Source organism: Rhinolophus hipposideros (genome assembly GCF_964194185.1).
Source record: "Rhinolophus hipposideros genome assembly, chromosome: 11".
NCBI lineage: Eukaryota > Metazoa > Chordata > Mammalia > Chiroptera > Rhinolophidae > Rhinolophus > Rhinolophus hipposideros.
The window spans coordinates 13,919,835-13,940,301 of record NC_138057.1 but is presented as its reverse complement, the minus strand read 5'-3'; the positions used below and the strand labels follow the sequence as shown (position 1 = coordinate 13,940,301).

The following is a 20,467-nucleotide window of genomic DNA, read 5'->3' as shown; positions in this document are numbered from 1 at the left end:
AATATTCAAATGCTGTGTCTAGGTTGTTGACATTCTGTCACGTTTCAGAATAATGCAGCTATGAACAGCTTAAGAAAAAATTGGCCTTATTTCTCCTATAGTATTTTGTACCCCAAACGGAAATTGATCAAAGGAGATCAACATCTTATTTTTCTTGTTCTATTTCATCGATTCCTTGGAAGAAAGACTGAGCCAAACACTGAAATCTTGTAAAAACTTTGTTCAAATGTATGGTAGCCTTAATTTTTAACTTGCATTTTTTATTTATAATGTTGAATACTTTTCCATTGGTTGGAACACTATTTCCTCATCATCATATCATCTGGTAATAAGTTTAACAATTTACTGAAATCAGTGTCTTGACATTTATACATTTACATTAATTGTTTGTGTTGGTGAGATGAGAGAGGGCAGCAGGGATAAAATATTGTTAGCATATCAGTGTTGCTCCCTTTTTTACCTTTTTAATGTTCTTTGTACATTACAGTCACTTTTATTGTTAAAGAAGATGGTAGCCTTGTGTTGTCTTTGAAAGGAATGCTTGATAAGCACTTATTATGAGGCAGACATTTGCTAGACTTTTATACAAATATCTTACTTTGTTCTATTTTTTGAAGACCCAATGTGCATATGAGTATATTGGGGCTGAGGTTAAACAACTTGTCTTAATTCATTAGCAGGTGGTGAAATGTTATTGAAATGTATGCCTTTTAATTCCAAAGCCAGTAGTACATTTTCACTATTGAAAATTTTAAATGATGTAGAAATAAGCAAACATTTCTTGAATTTATTAGTTCCTTTGAGGACACAAGACTAAAATGTGGTTTGAAGGCTTGTTTCCAGCCACTTTCTGCTTCGTATCAAGCTTACATGCCTCCACCAAAACCGTAGTTGAAGTGGCTACCACAAATTGTTATTTTCTCCGTATCAAGATCCAGTTTTGCCAACATCCTTTATCAAACACCATTCTCTTTTACATTGTTTTGTTAATACTGACTTGTTATGTAAAGATTTACCTGACTTACTTTAGTTTTTTCACCTGTAGAAGTAACATTACTAACAGTACTTATCCCATAGGGATAGTGATGATAAACTTAGAATGAGTATAAAGTAATTGCTTAATGCATGGTATCTTATTAACCTTAATTTGTGTTCTTTACAATGCTACATAACTGGTTTGCTTTAAATTCAACTGTGAAACATTGTAGAAACATTGCTACATCATATGCCTTTAAATTTGATGAAAATAACATGGCCATTTGGACATTTTACTTTCCTGATTTATTGCAATGTGTCCAGGAACCCCAAGCTCAAGTTTTAAGTCCCCAGACCTCATTTTAGGCCTAGAACCACTCTGAAGAAAGGTGTTTAATCAGCTTTCTCGTCTTTAAAGATTTCATTACTCACTATATCCAGAAGACTGTTTTCCTCCATGACAGGCACCGAAGTGGTTTACTTGTTGCCCTCAGAGTCAAGATCCTGCCTTTCTTGGTACCCCCAGAAAACAAGCACTCTAATTTTAAACATTAAAACCTGATCATCACTTTGGGAAGCAGACAGATAGGAAATAAAATATGAAAAAAACTTTAAAAATATTACCCGTTTCTATTAAGATGGTAACTAGAGGCCAGTTACACCCTATTTTTGTTCTCCTAACCTCCTGTAGTTAGGGGAAGGGAACTATCTTTCAGGAAGCTCAGGTATGATGCAATCACATAAAAAAAAAAGTACACATCACCTATGATGTATTTTTGCCATAATAGCTTAATCTCAATTTCACCAAATTTCTGGATTTAGCTTTCAGTTCATAGGAAATAGAAGGTATGGCAGGCGGATTCTAAGAAGGCCCCCAATGCTCCCTTTCCTTGGTATTCACAGCCTTGTGTAATCCACTCTCATTGAGTAACTTGCTTCCAACCAACAGAATACCTTGATATTTAGAGGATGTCATATCTGCTGTTATATTCTGAATTTAGTCCTGCTAGCAGACTCTCCCTTGCTGGCTTTGATGGAGTAGGTTGCTATGACGGAGAGGTCCACGGAGAGGTAAAAGAAAACAAGGGCAGCTTCTGAAGTCCTCATCCAACAATCTGAAAAGAATTGAACACTTAACCATGTAAGTAGCTTGAAAATGCATCCTTCCCTAGTCAAGCCTTCAGATGAGAACCCAGCGGTGGCTGACACCTTGATTGCAGCCTGATGTGAAACAAAGAGGCAGAGGACCCAGTTAAGCTGTGCCAGGATTCCTCACTCACAGAAAACTTGAGATAATAAGTGTGTTGTTTTAAGCCACTTAGTTTCTGTGGTATTTTATTAAGCAGCAATAGTTACTAATACAGGAGGGTTATATATAGGAATATATTTTAGAAATATAAAATGGGATACTTCACATTCTGGACTGCCCTAGACACTTCAAAGTCAATGAGTGGATGGATGGATGAACTGTTCTAGATTAAGACCAAAGAGACATCATATAACCAAATACATTGTGAACCTTGATTATTTGGATTAGGTCCTTTAAAACAAGTTATAAAAGGCATTCTGAGGGCAATGAGAATATTTGAATATGGACCGGACACTGAATATTATGAAATTACTAATTCTCTTCAATGCAATATTATGGTTATAAATTAGTTTTCAAAATGTCCTTCTTCTTAGAAGATACATATCGAGGTAGTTAGTTGATAAGTATGATAGCTGTAACTTATTTTTAAATAATTTCAGAAGAAATGTTTGTAGAACCTAGTTGGCAAGTCACCAAGTATTCACTGTACTTCTTTCAATTTTTCTGTACCTTTGAACATTTTCATTAAAAAATTGAAGGGAAACATGGAAAATGATGTAAAGTCTTCAAAAATGCACTTATAATCACGACTACATGGTGTGCTAGACTGAATGTTTGTGTCCTCCCCCAAATTCATATGTTGAAACCAAATCCCCAGTGTGATGTTTGGTGCTGGGGCTTTTGGGAGATGATTAGATCGTGAGGGTAGAACCTCATGAATAGGGAGACCCCAGAGAGCTCCCTACTCTTCTGTCATGTAAGGACACAGGGAGAAGACAGCATCTAGGAACCAGGAGGTGAGCCCTCACCAAATACCAAATATGGCAGCACTTTCATCTCCCCAGCCTCCAGAACTGTGATAAATGTTTGTTGCTTAAGGCATCCAGCCTATAGTATTTCTGTTGTAGCAGCTCAGATAAAGACACTGTACAATTTTCTATAGAAAAAACACATTAGAAATTAGAACAATTAGAGACTAGTTTTTAAAAACAAATAACCTTTCCAAATCTGTTGGGTAGTTTATATCTCAAGACCTGTAGGAAGTGTGATATATCACAAATGATCCTCTACATTATTTCCCTACAAAATACTAGAGTGATAACTGCTAAGGAAACTCTATCCTAGTCTTAGCCCCAGAATTATCTTTGTGAAGAATCTATTTTTAGCTATGCTTCTTCCAACATTTAAGATTACGAGGTAGATTTAAAAAAAAAAAAATTGCATTGCTAGTTATACACCCAGTTAATCCTGAAAGAAAAAGTTACAATAGTAACATGATCATTTTAACAATGGAATGCGAGATGGAAGATAATGCAGTTATGAAAGAGGCAGTGATAACTTAACTCATTTGCAGGCAAGTGTTTTAAATATAATATGAATGACATTAACTCCAAGACTTTTACCATCAGGAGGTGATTTAGCAACATGCATCAAATCTACAAAATGCATTAACCTGACCCACCAATTCCATGGGTGAAATGTATCCTAAACAACTCCCAAGATGCTCATGAAACTTGTCGGAGCACTGCTTGATAGATGAAAATTGGAAACAATGTCAGATAATAGGAAATGGGTATACCATATAATATTTATTAAGGTGGAAGTATGCATACTATATATGTCAAGTTTAAAAATCAGGTTATTGAACAATGTCATTCCTTTTAAAAAAATATAAAACATGTTTACATATCTATTAATATGCCGTAAGACATTAAGAATGGTTCTTTCTGGGTGGTGGGATTACAGGAAATTTTTATTTATGTGTGTTAGTCAACAAATATGTATTTTTATATTCTGAAAAAAATAACTAAGGAAATCATGAAAAAACTTTAACTGAAAAAGAAAAACAAATCTTTAAAATATCACTAAACCACCATTTAACATTTATCTTTCAAGTGGGATTTATTTTTCCTTGTGCTAAACTGTATTTTGTAACTTTTCTTCAACAAGAAATAATGGTATAATAAAATGTTATTAAAAGACTTATACACTACTAATAGGAGGCAAACAGTGTTTAGTTTTCCACCCCTCACATTTTGAAGAGTAAACTCATATTCTTAACCAAGACTATTTCCAATGGTTCCTAGTATTTAAAAATGTAGATTGTTTGTAATATGCTAGACTGCATGTTAACAAAGTACTGTAATGTAATGGAACCAGGCTGACATGGTTTAAACTCTTAACTTTGCCATAACCCCCTGAATTTCAATTCAACAAAAAGGAAAGCACAGGGTCCCAATGGAACCAGCAAATAGAGTAAAGTCTGGGTACACACCAGAAAATTGAAATTTATTAGATGGGTGCAAAAGTTATTGCCGTTTTTGCATTTATTTTTAACCTTTTAAACTGCAATTACTTTTGCACCAACCTAATAATTCTTAGCAAAATACACATCCCGTCTATTTATATTTTACCCATCATCTTTTGACATCCCAAGTTTTTCCTTGGATTAGTCTAGACAATCATAATCTTTTCCTCCCCTATTGGGGAAGAATTATTCCTCCTTGACTGCAATTTGGAAAATTCATGGTTTTGTATGTCATAAATGGAGAATGCTGCTCACTATTTTAGGCAAAGTCCTCTTTGTCAAAAGATATTTTTAAAATAAGAATAGTTACACTTCTCTTAATTGAAGTTCTCTTAGATACAATTATGTAATTAAATGGGAGGGTTCCTTCTTAGTGTTAGTTGCTAGGATGTTCAGAGACAAATTTGTAACCTCCTCTCTAGGAAGCAGAGCGTGGTATGCACTTTTCTTTTTTTTCTCCTGTCATGATTCATACCATTATTTTTATTTCTGAAAATAGAAATAACATCACAATCCATTTAAGGGGTTTTGGGAATTACAAATCAAAGTAGTTAGCACAATGCCTGGGCTCAAAAATACTACCTTCACACCACAGACTCTGGACTTGCAAACAACATGGTTTGATGTACTCTTGCTTGCATAATTGCCTGAAAAAATTCAGTGCATTGCATTCCAAATTCCCTTTGAGATAATGGAAATGACCAATACACCCCCCCAACCAAAAAAAGGACAAACCAATCAAATATCAAAACTGGAATGAATAACGAAGTTACCTCAAATAGGGCAAAAGAAAGTGGATCATAAGCCTAGAGTTAATTTGGGGCCTCATCTGTCTGAACTGATTCAAACCTAACATAGCTTAGTAATTTGCTTTTACTTCATCTAAAAATGTACTATCAAACAAATTCCACTTTCTATTTACAAATGACTTAAATGAATAAATTATTTTATATCTTTTCAATATATGAAACAGTTTACAACAATCTTAATTTTAAAAAATTCTGAAGTAGTTATGCCAAACTAAACCTTAAAATGTATCAGTGCTGTTGAAAGAATCCAGCAATGAAAATGAGTAGAGCACAAATTCAATAAAAGACAACCAACCAGCAATTGACAATTTGGGACATGTAAGTCGTAACAGCAGATTATATAAATAAAATCTTGTCTTCTTTGTGCCTAAGGTACAGAAAGTACGCCACTATAGTTGTTATCAATTATAGCTCATTCTTAATTTGTTTCTGAACTCTTGAAAACCTACCCACATTACACAGGAAAATCTCACAGTTCACCAGTGCAAAAATTTTATTTCTCCTGTTTCCCCTCCTCCCCCACTTTACAAGATCTGAAATTTTACTTAATCCACAGCATTCTTTTTTTTATCATCTGTAATCAGACATGTGAAATGTAAGAGAAAAAAAAACAATAATCAATTTAAAATCTGAGCTCCCTGCCCCATTTTTACAGCAAGTTTAAGATAAGTCTACAGCATTCACTTACTTTAGCTGGTTCTGATACTGAGGCATACTTTTTTATTTGAGAATCAACACCTAAAGACTTGGCTAATTGTACAGCATTTGAATCATCACTGATCAGTGTTCCAAGAGCCACAAGAAGTCTAAAAGTGGCTTCCAGGTCTTGCACAACTTCCAAGACTGTGCTAATTACTGACAAGCATTGAGCTTTCCCTTCAATGTTATGGTCTTTATGAAAACAAACAGAATAGTTCAGGGTCAGTGTAGCCAGAGCAATGTGGATGTTCTTATTGCTCCCTGCTTTCAGTTCTATCGCATGGGACATTAGTGATTCCCTCTGGGACATCATGAGCTTTTGTCCTGCCTGGCCAACAAAACAATTGCAAAAAGTCCTCAGAGCAAGCAGCTGGTTTGCTGGCTTTCCTTTAGGATTCAGAAGACTGATAAGATGACTGCTGAACTGATCCCCTTCCTTCTCATTGCAGAAGTTCTCATTCACACTGGGATGTTTAATGGACAGCCGAAGAATGTCAAGAGCAGGAAAGACAATATCTATTAAAAAGAAAAATTTATTAATGTTTATGAAGATCCAGAAAATTCCTATGATTATTACTCAATTTTTAAGGATTTTAGTTCCTGTTACAAAATTAACACATCAGCATTTAAGAAAAATGTTAAAAATTATATACCTGCTTTAAAATGTGTATATTTCTAAAATTTGCGTTAATTGGTTTTTGATATTTATAGAGAATGGAGTTACTGTTACAAGATCATATATGCTTTAAAAATAATGTAACTCTCTTGGGTTATCAAACAGCCTGATACACAGTGAGTATTCAGTAAGTCCTTGTGGAATGAATGGGACGGGAACTGTGCTTTTAAAAATCCTTAACAAGACCAAAGAATTGAAGAGAGGAAGTCCTTTATAGAAGAAGTCCAGTTGACAAAATGCTAATAGGATGCTTATAGGTTGGTGGAGATCTTTACATTCCAGGGGTTGGGTAGACACCATCAGAATGAATGCACTAAACAATCTTAGCCTCACTAAAGTGAGGAAATCACAAATTTTGTGCCCTGTGATATAAATGCAGTATGTAGCATCGTTTATAAAGAATATTCATCTTAAAAAACCAACTGAACCAGAATCTAATTATGTCTAGCAGGTACTATAGAGACAGAGGAACATACTAAGTGATCAGCCAAATCAACAATATGGGACAAATAACTTTTTTCTCCAATAAATCAACAGTGCAAAAAAACAAGAGGACATTTTAGAATTAAAAATTAAATGTATGGTAAAGAATGGAAACTAGACTTTCGAGGGTGAAGATGCTATAATGTATACAGATTATCAAATTATGTTATAAATCAATGTTATCTCAATAAAAAATGAATAAAATTTAAAAATTTTAAAAATAAAAATTAAGTGAATTTACAAAAAAAAAAAATCCTTATAGCAAATGTTTATAGCCTAGGTCTAATAGGTCACAAAGAGTTTCTTGGATGGTTTGCAGGGGATGCTGTGAAATAGTATACAAAATGGTCCATGTACGGGGCTCATTACATTACCTTCAGATTCCCATAAGGCATGAGACCAAAACAAGACTATGAATTAGAGTAGTGCAATGAATCCTTCTTGTGAAGGATTTACAACATGAATTACAGGTTAACTTTTACTTACTTTAGAAATACCAGTAATATTGATAAAAATGAAAATACATACTTCCTGCTTTTTAGTTACATTTTAAGGAGTGTTTCTGTACCTTCAGGCCAGTTAATAGCTTTCCACAAAATCTGAAGTTGCAGGGTTGTGGGTTTTTCTGAAGAACTATTACATATTAGAGACAGTATCTTTTCAAGAAGTATCAGGTCATCCTCAGTTAACTTCTTCTCTTCAGGTGCCGTTCCATTAAGTTCTTTCAGTTTACCTAGAACCCAAAACCAAACCTTCAAAATTCTCTAACTGTAATCGGCCAGATAAGATACATAAATGCAAATTTTTCATTATGGGGAGTCTTATGGGGAGGTGAGACTTTTAATGGCAATTATTAAAGACTCTAAAATAAGGCCTATGAGTATTTTTAAGCCAGACACAGTATAGAAAAAGGTTACTGTGATTTTTATTTTACCTGTTATTTTCTAAGATCTTTTGAAGCTTTCTGCTTTGAATAAGTTTTAAAATCTATCTGTAATCATTTTGAATGGTTTTCAAAGCAATATCATATGTTATATCCACTCCATATAAGTCAATCGATCGTCTATTTTCACAATGAAAAAAATTATAACAGCTTTTAGCCAACTGGTATCAATTTCTATGATTGTTAATAAAATAGTCAAAAACTTAAATGTCTATAATATTTAATTTATTGACTTAGTTCCACATGCACCTTTGATATCACATTATTTTAAACACATTTAATGGAAATACTGCCTTTTCCCACCATATGCATACTGCATGAAACAATTTCTTTTACATTCTTCATACACATCTTCAGTATCAGTACGCTTGTCATCATCACTCATGCTACTTTGAGTCATCCAACCCTGATTCCTCAAAAACCTTTATCTCAAAGGATAAAAATGCCCACATCCATTCCCATCACAAAAAGTTTAAGATAAATTGTCCAAATTTACAAATTTTTATCAATCATAACTAGAAACTTGGGCCTGTTTTACTATTCTTTGGCATTGAAAGTTTTAACAGAATAGTGAAAAACAAAATTTAAGAAATGCCAAAACAAAAAAAGAAATGCAAAAAGAGACCTCTTGTATTTGTACAAGAGTTGAAAAATGTCAAGTTGTCTATAAGTACACATACACTTCTTTATCGTCCAAAATAAAGCAATTAGGAAAACACATGAATGATCTTTATAAATGTAGTATAAAGGATAATTCTGACCAAAAGAAAAAACCCTGTCTTATATTCAGGTATGTATGCTATCTCAAATAATCTCTCACAGTTTTTGTGGCAAATCAGAGCTAGTATTCTTACTCCAAAACAACAAACCAAAAAACTCAATCTTTCATTTTGGTTTGAGAAAAACGAATTAGCAGAAAAAGCAATCCAAGTCAACTGAGACGTTCCATTTTTAATGGGAAATTTATACAGCCTTTTATTATTTCTAAGGGCTATTAATTTTTTTAAAATAAGATTTTTATTTATTAAATGTTTTCCTCATTCTTTTATTTATTTTGAAAACATTAGGAACCTAGGGAAACGGATTTACATTTTCAACCCTTTGGTTTTCTTCTCATTAAAGTCATCAGATCAGAAAGCATTTACTAATATTTGCATAAGACTTCTTACAAAGTATTAAGGGTCCATTATCAGATTGTGCAGTTGTGGTCCACACAGTTGTTTAATGGCACAATAGAAGTCTATCATAGAAGCACCCAGTTCCCAGCCCATGTTAGAAGGAGAAATGGCCTTGAGTGCACGGCAAAGAGGCCGTGGATATGTGAGAAAACTAATTCAAATACACTTACCTAATATTTGCGTAGGGTTTGCTTGGTCAAAAGTGACAGCCTCTTTTTTAGGGAAATAAATATTCACCGTTTTAGATGCAGCCGATCGGTAGGCACTGTTCCCTATTTACCGAACAGATGAGGATAAAAAACATAAGGAATGGTCAAAAATGAGATTTTTTTTCTAATAGTATTACTTTGTTTTCACAATTAAGATATTCAATTACTCAGTTCATGCACTAAAATCATAAGCAACCTCAGAAAAAAGATATTTGTAAGTTTTCATATACTGTTTATATTTATTATAATAATAAATTTTCGGTTTTGGAATGGGAGCTTAAATGTAAAACAGACTTTTTATTTCATAGTTTCTACTTTTCTCATATTTTTAAGATTCACTCAAAATTACAAATTTTTAAAAGATCAGGAATACAAAACAAATATGAAATTTTCCATTCTCATCTTCTCTAAGGAATATTCATGTTTCTTCTCTTGTCTTTTATTGCTTATTCCAAATGATGTAGTAGGCAGTCATTTTCTATAGCATTTTGATAAATCCCCCTAAGTTGTAAGTTCTTGGAAGACAAAGGTTTTAGTTTTTTATACAGTTTTATTTCTTAAGTCCCTATTACAGTAACTGAAACTCAGTATCTGATGATAAAAAATCTGGCACAGAATGAAAATTCATACACAGTGAATAAAGCTACTTCCACTGAAGTATAATTTATATCTATTTTACATCTTACATTGCAAATCTTAATTTATAAATTTTTTGTTCCACTCTGAAATTAAGGTATTTTGCAAAAGGATGAATAAAACATTTTAATCTTCCGAGTGTATTAGACATAGAAGGTAAATAAACATAAAGCAAATAATGAGATAAGTGCACAAAATTAATTCTAATTTCCAATAAGGCATAAAATATTCACTGACATGATCAAAGATGAGCTATGCAGACATTGCCTATACTCCTAGTTGTGGTAAGGAGAATACAAATCAAATATGGCCCAAACATTTAAGTACAATAAAAAGTTCTCTGAAGGAAAAATATAGGGTACAATGCGAGCTTTGAGAGTAGGTGGTCTAGCAAGGGGCATATTTGAGTGTCCAGGAAGGTTTCACAGAGTTTATTTAATAAATACTATATTTCAAAATTAAATTTAAAAAGGAGGAAAAAAACCCAAAACACAGTAAGTTGTGGTGTAAATCACAAAACAAAGGGCCCTAGTATTCCAAAAGAAAACGGTGTGTACAAAACTCTTAAAGTAGAAAATAGCCTGGCATGCTTAAGAAACTGACTTGGGCCAGTGTGGCTAGGCAGAACAAAAGCAGGAATGTGATGGAAGGCAAGAGGATATATTCAGTGGGAAGTCATGAAAGGGTTTTAATCAAGGAAGGAATATAAACAAGTTAGACTATAAAAAGTATGGATCATGGAGAGACCAATTTGGAGGCCATTGTTTCTTTAGGGTAGGTGAGAGATGACAGTAGCTTGGACTAAGGTACATAAAGGTCCAGTACATACACTAACCTGTTAAAAACTTCTGGAAAATGGGAAGAAGCACTGTTAACTTTAGATTCTTTTGTAAATACAACAGGTATAGCTAACAATTACTAAACCCTCAATGAAAAGTAATTTACATGTTTTGTAGTTTAAAGTTCTTAAAAGCTCTAGGAGACAGATATTATCTCAACTTTACAAATGGGAAAAACACAGAAACAGAATGCCTTTCTCAAGGTCAAACAGATAACAAGTAATAGAAGGAACTGAGAGTTGCCTCTTAAGCATTCCTCACTCTAGAGTCCTTAATCTTAATTACTATGTTCAATAATGCCAGCCAGCGTTACTTTCACAATGAAAAAATACAAAATCACATACCAAGGGAGTTCTTAAATAGAATGGTGAGTTTATGGATATGCATTTTATTATACTCAATAATATATGTCACATATTCTCTTCTATAATATATTAAGTAGGGGAAAAATATATGCCAAGAGATCTATTAAATTTGAAAGAGGTGAACCACAAACTTAGCTCTGCATCTTATTGGCAGCCAAAACAGAGGAAAACATGCTTGCATATATTCAAGAACGATGAACAAGTAAGATGTGTCAGACTCTAAGCTAGATACCAAGGATAAAAACAAAATTAGTTGTGCAGGAGAAGGCCAAATGTTCCAGGCCTAATTCAAAAAGCAAGTTCTTTTCAGTCTTCTTAAAGGGAACAATGTGTAATGTAATGAATAACATTTTCAGCACATTAAGAACAAAGGAGAGACTAGAATAAACTCCAATTTTGTCAGGATACGGAGGCAAACAGCTGCAGAGAACTGAAGTAGAACAGCAGTTTTCAATCCTGGCTGCACATTAGAATCACATTGGAAGATTATAAAACTAGCCTTGCCAAGGCCCCAATCCAGAGCGATACTAGACCAAGTGAACATCTCTTGAGATGAGTCTGAAGTACTTTTATAAAGTTCCCCAGATGACCCTAAATAATGTGCAGTGACAACAATTCCGAGAACACTCTAAAAGCCAGGTCAAGAATTTTGATTTTGATTTACTGTATAAAAAGTTCTCCAGCAAGAAAAAGACACTTATTTTGTTTTTTTTTCCCAAAGGCTTTTTTTTTTTAATTTTATTGGGGCCCATCAGCTCCAAGTCGTTGTCCTTCAATCTAGTTGTGGAGGGCGCAGCTCAGCTCCAAGTCCAGTTGCCATTTTCAATCTTTAGTTGCGGGGAGCGCAGCCCACCATCCCATGCGGGAATTGAACCAGCAACCTTGCTGTTGAGAGCTCGCACTCTAACTAACTGAGCCTTCTGGCCACCCAAGACACCTATTTTCTTAATCTTTCATTAAACACGAGTTTCAATGAACTTTAAAAATCTTAAAAAACAAACAAACAACAAAACAAAACAAAACAAACGAGAGAAAGAAATGAAAAGTGCGTACCTGTAAAAGGATCAACTCCAGCCATGGCAGTTCCCACACTTGCAGACCCAGGCACATAACGACCACCACCTAAAATGCAATAATACTCCTAGTAAGCAAAGGTAAGTGCAAATCATACAGCTCAAATAGCTGGCTCTCTACACAGAATAACTTATTTTCATTATTAGTCATACTTTGGAATAGCACCTTAATGTATAATAAACGGGCTGTAAATACAGAAAAATGCTTAGAACAGTGCTTGCATGTAGCTAGTGCCCAACAAATGTTAGCCAGAAAAGTAATTCTCAAGTTATAAAATAAACATTAGATGCCTTATGCATTATAATTATAGACCTTTAATGATTACAAAAGTATTAGTGGATTGGAGAAATAAATTAAAACATTTCCATAATGAAATGTGAACACTGTTCTATTGAAATAGAGAAATAGGATTAATCTGGCACATAAAACAAACAGAAAAGAGACTAAGTAATAGTTACATATGCTATGACAATAGCCCAGTCTCACATTTGAGATTATACTTGTGGCTGTCTCACTGAAAATAGAAATAAAAAGGAACATGTAAAACATGTGTAGAAAGAGAATCAGAAGAATTTGGAAAAGTTCAATCCTAGATCAGCCTTTATGGGAAGAAGAAAGATGAGCTATTGTTCTAGCCCCTCCGAGTTGATTACCAAGGAATTGATATAACTGACGTAACAGGTACAGAAAAAACAAAACTAAAAAACTAAAACACCCATGGATGTAAACAGCATTAATTAAAATAATGAAGAGCACAGAATAAGGGGATTTACTGAGTTTTTACTATATGCCAACTAGCACGCTAAGCATCTTATAAGCATAAACTAAGTATTAGATACCATTATTATTTGTAATACTTTATGATAGGAAAACTGAATAACTTGCCTAAGGTATTACGTAGCAGAGTGCAGTCATACACTTTCATAAACGTGTTTCTCTGACATTTAGTCACCTGTTCAATATGCAGGTTCCCAGCTAATACATACTGAGGGCTTAATACATATTCTAGGCATTTTGCTAAATACCATACATGCACATATAATTTAATTTTCGTAGTATCTCAATGTGGTAGGTAGGTACTGTTATTTATTTTTTGTAACAGTGTGGTCAATTATCCTAGTAATTCCATAATTCCCTTGGACGTTCAGAATGCTAGCTTGCACATCTCCATAAGCACTGCATCTTCTGAGTTACTGACATTGGGCCACAGTGAGACATGCACCAGTTCTGACGAAGTTCTCTTGATTTTGTTGGTGTTGGTGTTGTTTGAAGCTTGGTATGTTCTTTGTTTCAAAAAAGATCTTCCAGTGAGATTCGGGAACTCTGATGTTCTAGGTTTCAAGACATTACTGTGATTGAATATGCTGACAGAGAAACCATCCGCTTATCTACTCTGCAGATCTTTACTACATTTTAAAATTGTATTATGTCATCAAAGACTTCCTAACAGCCATTGTGCCATCACAACATGTAGATTGATAGTTGGTGATTGTAGTACACTAGTTATCAATGCACAGGGTGCAGGTATTTGCATGTATTCCTTCAGAAGAGAAAGCTCACTGAGAACATTTGACAACTTCATGATGAATCTCTTCCCAAATTTAATATATTGTCCAGGAGCTCTGGCTGAAGATCCAACAACAGCATCATAAAATACATCAAAAACGATTCTGAAAACAGACTTTTTCAACTGCGTTAAAGTCCATGTCTGGCCATTTTTTTTCCAGTAGCACTGATGCTGAGGTCTGCATACCTTGGTAAATAGTCATTTTGAAGAGACACACCAACAATTTCAGGGCTTCATGGAGGCAATTAATAACTTAGATTAGGAAGACTAATCCTGCGTGGCTGCTGGACTGCCTCCTTCCACACTAAGGCAAATATGTCTGGGCAGACTTCGTGACTGCACTGTTCCATCCAATATCAGGGACTCACATGGCTCCTCTGCTCATGATCGGTAGCATCTCGCCAGTGACGGCACTCATGCTGTGTCTTGGTTGGTGGGCTCCCCTATTATCTAATTTCACAGATAAAAAAAATAGGCTCAGACAGGTTAAGTAACTTGCCAATGATAAAAATGAACTGGCATCTTAAGATGCTTAACCATAGAGCTCGGAGGGCTATGGGTGGAGTTGGGCCCCTTGTTAACTCTCTAGTCCTGACTTCCTGTTAAAGTTTGTGGTCACTTCCGGGGTGGGGTGGGGGGGGGGATGCTAATAAATAGAGAAGCCAGCTTGGAATCGGGCTTTTTGTACGCCTATGGTGGGTTGGAGTGCTAGTCGGAAATGTGCATTCACACACTACTGGGGTGACCTCGTTTCCTTTTCTTTTCCCAAATAAACTGCTCTTTGGTGGATTTTCTAGAGAGTTATTTTGGCCAGTTAACATTTTAGGGGCTTGTCCGGAATCCAGAGAGGAACGGAACTCTAACGGCTTCTGACCAGTGAGCAAACTATGGTGCTAACTGAGCTGGTTCGGCTCCATTCTTTGCTCCTGGCTTAGAAGCCTCAGAGGAGTTTCTCTCCTGGATCTGAGCCAACAGGCTTTTGCATCTGGCATTGTCCAGGTTTTATTTGGGAGTTGTTTTAAAATTTTTTGTTAGTTGCTGTGCATGCGTGTAAATGCGTTAAGGCCTATTTCTTTGTGTTGTCGGAGTACTCAGAGCACGTGGCTTAAATTCTTTGGAAAGCAAGCTGACCTTTGAGACAAAAAAACTGGTCTATCCCCTTTGGGGATAAGAGATTATTTCTACTGAAATTGGTCAGTTTTAGCCAGTTTTAGATTGTGCTGTCTCATTGAGAAAGTTCAGGGAGTACCACCCAGCTCAGCCGGTCACTGAACTGCCTGCGAGTTGGTACTGGCCTGGAGCCGGCTCCAGTTTGGCCCTCAGTCTCCTCTGCAGTGATCCGACTACACGAGAGTGAGTGAGGCGAGCTGAAGACCGGTAGGTTACTGGAGCCGGGAACTGTTTTGGGCCCAGTATTAAAAATGGGAGCTTTGATTTCTAAGCCTTCTAAACTGTCCCTCATCCAAGGATACCAGCCGAATATGTTTAAAACCCCTGGGGAATTTTCGTGCACATATTTAACTAAATAGACAGATCTGACTAAGAGTAATTTTAAAAATCGGTGGCCACTTTGGGGAACTTGTGCGATTCTCAAACTTTTCTTAAAACTAAATTGGATAGTAGCAGCACTATAACTGAGAAAGAGGGATGGAATGCCTATTTGGATATATTGAGGCTATGCCTATGTTACATTGAGGCTGCCAAACAAGACTGTAAATCTAAAGTTGACTTTTTACAAAATAAAGTCTCAAAGTTAGTGAAGACTGTTAAAAATTCTACAGGAGAATGGCACTGGAAACCTCGTGTCCTCCCTCCACTATACTGCCTTCCCCTTCCCCCACTGCTCCTTTGTCTCAAACTCCACCTCTGATACCACCTTGCTCCTGGTTGCCTCCTCCACTTTCAACTCAGCCTCCAGCGGCAACTTCTCTCAAAATCTCCGCCTCTCTTCTTCCTTAGAACTTATTAGTACTTTTCCACTTAAGATTAAACCCTCCTGGGGCGGCCGGATGGCTCACGGCTCCGTTGGTTAGAGCATGAGCTCTTAACAACAAAGTTGCCGGTTCAATTCCCACATGGGATGGTGGGCTGCCCCCCCTGTACCTAAGATGGAAAACGGTGACTGGACTTGGACCTGAGCTGCACCCTCCACAACTAGAGTGAAGGATAAGGACTTGGAGCTGATGGACCCTGGAAAAATCACACTGTTCCCCAACAAAAAAAAATTTAAAAAAGAAAAAAGATTAAACCCTCTGGAGATCCTAATAAACCCCACGTTTCCTACATCCCCTAGACTAAAGCTGAGTCACGAGCCATTGTAAAGGAATTTCCTAAGGTAAATGAAATTCTAATAAGTTTGCTGAGGAATTTGATATTACTATTCAATCCCATCAGCCTGGGTTTTCTGATTTGTACCAGCTAATCCATATGTTGGTTGGTGAAGGCCAAGCTAGACATTGGATGAGGATTGCCAGATGGGAGCATCCTGAAAGGTATTTAGAAAAGCAAACCTCCAATTATTGGGAGGAAGCCAGAGAACTTGCTCGAAAGCTTTATCAAGCAATCCAAAAGCCTTTCCAAGGTCTATCGATTGGAGCAAAATTTACACTTGCTACCAAAGGCCTAACAAATCTGTTCATGATTATTATAATAGGTTTCAGGTAGTTTTTAAGGAAAATTCTGGTCTTCCTTCAGATATTGACACCACACATGTAACTTAATTATTTGTTTGTCAATGAGCAAAATAAAAACCTTCACCTCTTGGTTAGGAGATCCAGGATGTGATGGGGAACTATGCCTAGACTTGGTAAATTTGGCTAATGAGCTTGCCAGTACCCTAGACAAGCCACATAGAGCTAAAATTGCAAAGACTTTTGACTTTCAGAGGTGGCAAATGGGAGACCCTGTGGGAAATCAGAGAACTCCAACTTTTTGCCATTACTGCAAGGATCAAGGACATTGGAAAAGGGACTGCCATAAATTGAAGCGTACAAGACGCTTTCTGCCTACTAACCAGTCTCGTTCAGGCCTTCCTAATAACTAGTGACAGGGGTCCAAGGAATTACAGGGGCTTTTTCCAGTCCTTCCCCAACAGGTTTACGTATCTGAACCTATTCTTTATTGTCTAGGTCCCTTCAGAGAAGAACATTAACATCATTTTCTCCTTAGTTCTTCTGCCCCTACCCATTTATTAGGCAGAGACTTCTTAGAGAAGTATGCTGGGTTTCCTTCCTTGTGAGACTGAAAATGCCCCTCATGATTGCCTGAAATTAACGTCACCTTCTGACTCCTCGTGAGGATTTGCAGAAGACTCCTCTGGGTAAAGCTGATTCCTCATGGTTTATCGATGTTTTGTACTTGAAAAACGACAATGGTGAGTACTGTGCTGGTTATGCTGTTGTAACTCCTGAAGTCACCAAGGCAGCACCTTTGCCTCTGGCCACTTCAGCACAGCAGGCTGAATTATACGCCCTCACTTGAGCTTGCATTTTAGCAAAGGGTAAAGCTGTCAACATTTATACTGACAGCAGATATGACTTTGGGGTAGCCCATGACTTTGGAATGCTATGGAAACAATGTGGTTTCCTTACCTCCCTTTGAGGTCTGGCAACTAGACTTCATAGAGCTTCCTCATCTTATGGACACAAATATGTTTTAGTCATAACGTATGTTTTCTCACAGGACGGAAGCTTTCCCTTGCAGACATGCCAATGCATCTGCAGTGGCTAAAGTACTGTTAGAGGAGATTATTCCCACTTGGGGAACTCCTCTTGAACTCCACAGTGATCGAGGAAGCCACTGCACTGGGCGGGTGCTAAAGCAAGTCTGTGCTGTTTGGCCAGTCCTACAACATTTTCACTGTGCTCACCATCCTCAATCTTCAGAATTGGCTGAATGCACTACTGGCATTATTAAGACTCAATTGGCAAATTTTACAGAAACTCTTCAAATACCTTGGCCAAAAACATTGTCATTAGTCCTTTTAAATCTCAGATCCTACCCCTTTTGGGATTCATAAGCTCTCACCCTTTGAGATAATTACAGGCCGCCCTATGCATTTGGCCCCTGCCTCTCTTGATCCACGTTGGATGAAAGGAGACATACTTCATTATTGTAAAGGCTTAATTGAGTCTACCAACAATATTCATGCTTTCGTCAAACAATCGTTTCACCAGGAAAATGAAAAACTAAAAATCCATACTCTACAACCTGGAGATTTTGTTTATTGGAAAAGACATCTAAAAGAGGATTCACTCCAATCACGCTGGAGGGCCCTTACCAGGTACTGTTGACTAACCCCTGTGCTGCCAAACTGCAGTGAGTAGACTCTTGGATACACCTGTCACACCTATAGAAGGCACCAAACCCTGACTGGAAAAGCACACAGTCTGGTGACCTGAACCTAAAGCTGTCAAAATTTAAAGTAGGTGACCTCTAAGGAGCTTGAGTTCTTGGTCTATGCCTGACACATAAGCTAGGTTGCCATGTTGTTCTAATTCTACCTTTAACTTTGATCTATTTAAGCTCTGCTTCTGATGCCGGTCGACACTGGACACCAGCTGTTCCCCAATCCATGCACTCTTCCCCATGGTGTAAGAAATGACACCCAGAAGAGGCCATTCTGACATCGAGGGACAAAAGGCTGAACAGACACCAAGGGACAAAAGGCTGGACACTGGAAAACCTGAGACTAGAAGACCTGACTGTTGATCAATGATCTTTTAGAGAAAAGACCTTGATCAAGAGGAGGGAATGATAAAAGTGAAACGGTATCTTAAGAGCTGGGAGGACTATGGGTGGAGCTGAGCCCCTTGTTAACTCTCTAGTCCTGACTTACTGTTAAACTTTGTGGTCACTTCTGGGGGAAGGATGCTAATAAATGGAGAAGCCATCTTGGAATCAGGACTTTTTGCACGTGTGCGGCCGGTTAGACTGCCAGTCAGAAGCGTGCTCACACACTACTGGGGTGACCTCGTTTCTTTTTCTTTTCCAGAATAAACCGTGCTTTTGTTGGATTTTCTGGAGAATTATTTTGGCCACTTACTTGCTATGTGAAGCAAGTAAGTGGTACAGCCAAATTCTGAAACAAGGTCTGTCTGGCTCTAAAACCTACACTCTTAATGACTCTCCTTGGAGGAAGGACCACTGGAAAAAATGATGAGCTATAATAATATTGTATTTAAAAGTCATGAGGAAAGTCACAAAAGTACTCCAGGAAGAAGCAAAAATTAGACTTTCAAGAAAAGGAGATCCATCAAAATTGGGATGTATACATAAGGGAATTACCAGGTATGGGATGATATCTCCAAAATGGAAAGCCATATAATGTAAAACGCTATAAATACATTTAGTAAAGACACATTAATCAAAATTGCACCTCACCTGTAAAAGGATCTGCTGCAGGCAGTGTGTTAGAAGACCCTGATGAAGAGCCTGGAACATACCGACCACCACCTGTGCATGCAAACAAAGGAAAAGCTGAAGTTTCACCAAAAACTTGAATTTCATAAACAGCATAATGCTTATATTAGAAGACTAAGCTTGGAGAAAAACAGAAGAGCTAGGCTGTCACGTGAGAGAATAATAGAAGTTATGGTCAAAAGTCTTATACTCGGAAAGACTAGTAAGAAACTAAAATTTCAGTGATTCTCAAGTTTTGTTTTCTTATCTTTAATACTTTATTACACCTTTGCTCTCACATTTAAATATTAAAATAACTAGGAATTCAAATATAAGAGAAATTGCAGGTGGTCTCTGACCTAAATAATACATACATACAATCAGTTCCTGCTCCTATACAAATTCACTAGAATTCCTGCTGTTGCAGTTGCTATCAAAACCACAGGCATCAAATGTTAATCTTTTAGAGAACCCCTGGGTTCATTAATTCATGTGACAAACAGTGCATTCAGTGCTGGGGATCCAGCAGAGAACATGATTGCTTGTATTCACTGAAGCTTATAACCTACTGGAAAAGAGAATTACAAATCTGGATGAGTGCTACAGAAGAAACAGATTTCCATTTCTACATTTACAAATGTGCCCTGTGTGTGAGTGCAGGTTGTCAGTACCTCTAAGGAAATAATCAGAGGCATCTACAAAAAGATATATGTAAAGATTCTTATAAAGTTAAAGTGTCAGAGGAGCCAAATAGTTGTTCGATTTCCAGATGGAGCCAGTCCCACAAAATAGCTTATACAATACTGCAATCATGTGTTCACTCTTTTGCACTGTAGTAGGAAATTCCACCAACCAAAACATCCTGGTAATGAAAATATTTTTCTCTCCGTTTTGGTCAAGTGCAACTATTGGGAAGGTTACATCATTTATAGTTCTCCAGTACTGAATCAGTCTGATAATTCTGTTTAAGTTAACACGCAGATGAGATTAGCTTTAT

At 36.5% G+C, this 20,467-nt stretch overlaps 1 protein-coding gene across 1 annotated transcript in view; it reads right to left on the bottom strand.

Annotated features, from left to right (window-relative positions):
- Window positions 1-4,578: 4,578 nt before the first annotated feature.
- The window catches only part of PLAA (phospholipase A2 activating protein), a 39,091-nt gene continuing 23,202 nt past the window's right edge, over window positions 4,579-20,467 (bottom strand). Inside the window, exons 10-14 of the mRNA XM_081065518.1 lie at window positions 19,453-19,524; window positions 12,483-12,551; window positions 9,551-9,652; window positions 7,828-7,992; window positions 4,579-6,616 (exon numbers count right to left, since the gene is read on the bottom strand). Of these exons, the coding sequence (XP_080921644.1) occupies window positions 6,051-6,616; window positions 7,828-7,992; window positions 9,551-9,652; window positions 12,483-12,551; window positions 19,453-19,524 (974 nt within the window). The 3' untranslated portion in view covers window positions 4,579-6,050. The remainder of the gene's footprint in view (window positions 6,617-7,827; window positions 7,993-9,550; window positions 9,653-12,482; window positions 12,552-19,452; window positions 19,525-20,467) is intronic.